The following is a 342-nucleotide window of genomic DNA, read 5'->3' on the forward strand; positions in this document are numbered from 1 at the left end:
CCCCCAGAGCGGCTCTGCTGGGGTCCCCCAGGTGCTGGGGGCAGAGACGACTCCCACTGCCCTCCCGGGCCCCACGGACAAGTCCCCAGGACCCGGGTCACCTGCGAGCCCGGCCCCGGGTGGCACCGAGGGGGGCGTGGAGAGCGTCATCAAGCTGGACCCGGGCAAGAGCAAAGGCGGCAGCCTGCGGGACAGGCTCCTGCAGAGCCCGCTCTGCGAGAAAGCCCTGGCCTTCAAAATCCGGCCGGGCTCCAAGGAGAGCCTCCTCTCGCTGGGGCAGTTCAACTGCTGCCACGTCATTTAAGCCCCCGGGGCGAGGCTCCCGGCCCCCCGCGGGGGCTG

At 71.9% G+C, this 342-nt stretch overlaps 1 protein-coding gene across 1 annotated transcript in view; it reads left to right on the forward strand.

The window, feature by feature from the left end:
- Positions 1-304, forward strand: part of LOC103908462 (SNF-related serine/threonine-protein kinase-like) — a 3,832-nt gene extending 3,528 nt beyond the window's left edge. The window contains exon 5 of the mRNA XM_009290847.1: positions 8-304. Coding sequence (XP_009289122.1) covers positions 8-304 — 297 coding nt within the window. The remainder of the gene's footprint in view (positions 1-7) is intronic.
- The last annotated feature ends 38 nt before the right edge of the window (positions 305-342 follow it).

The sequence above is a fragment of the Aptenodytes forsteri genome, unplaced genomic scaffold (assembly GCF_000699145.1).
Source record: "Aptenodytes forsteri isolate BGI_AS27 unplaced genomic scaffold, ASM69914v1 Scaffold14, whole genome shotgun sequence".
NCBI classification, from domain to species: Eukaryota; Metazoa; Chordata; class Aves; order Sphenisciformes; family Spheniscidae; genus Aptenodytes; species Aptenodytes forsteri.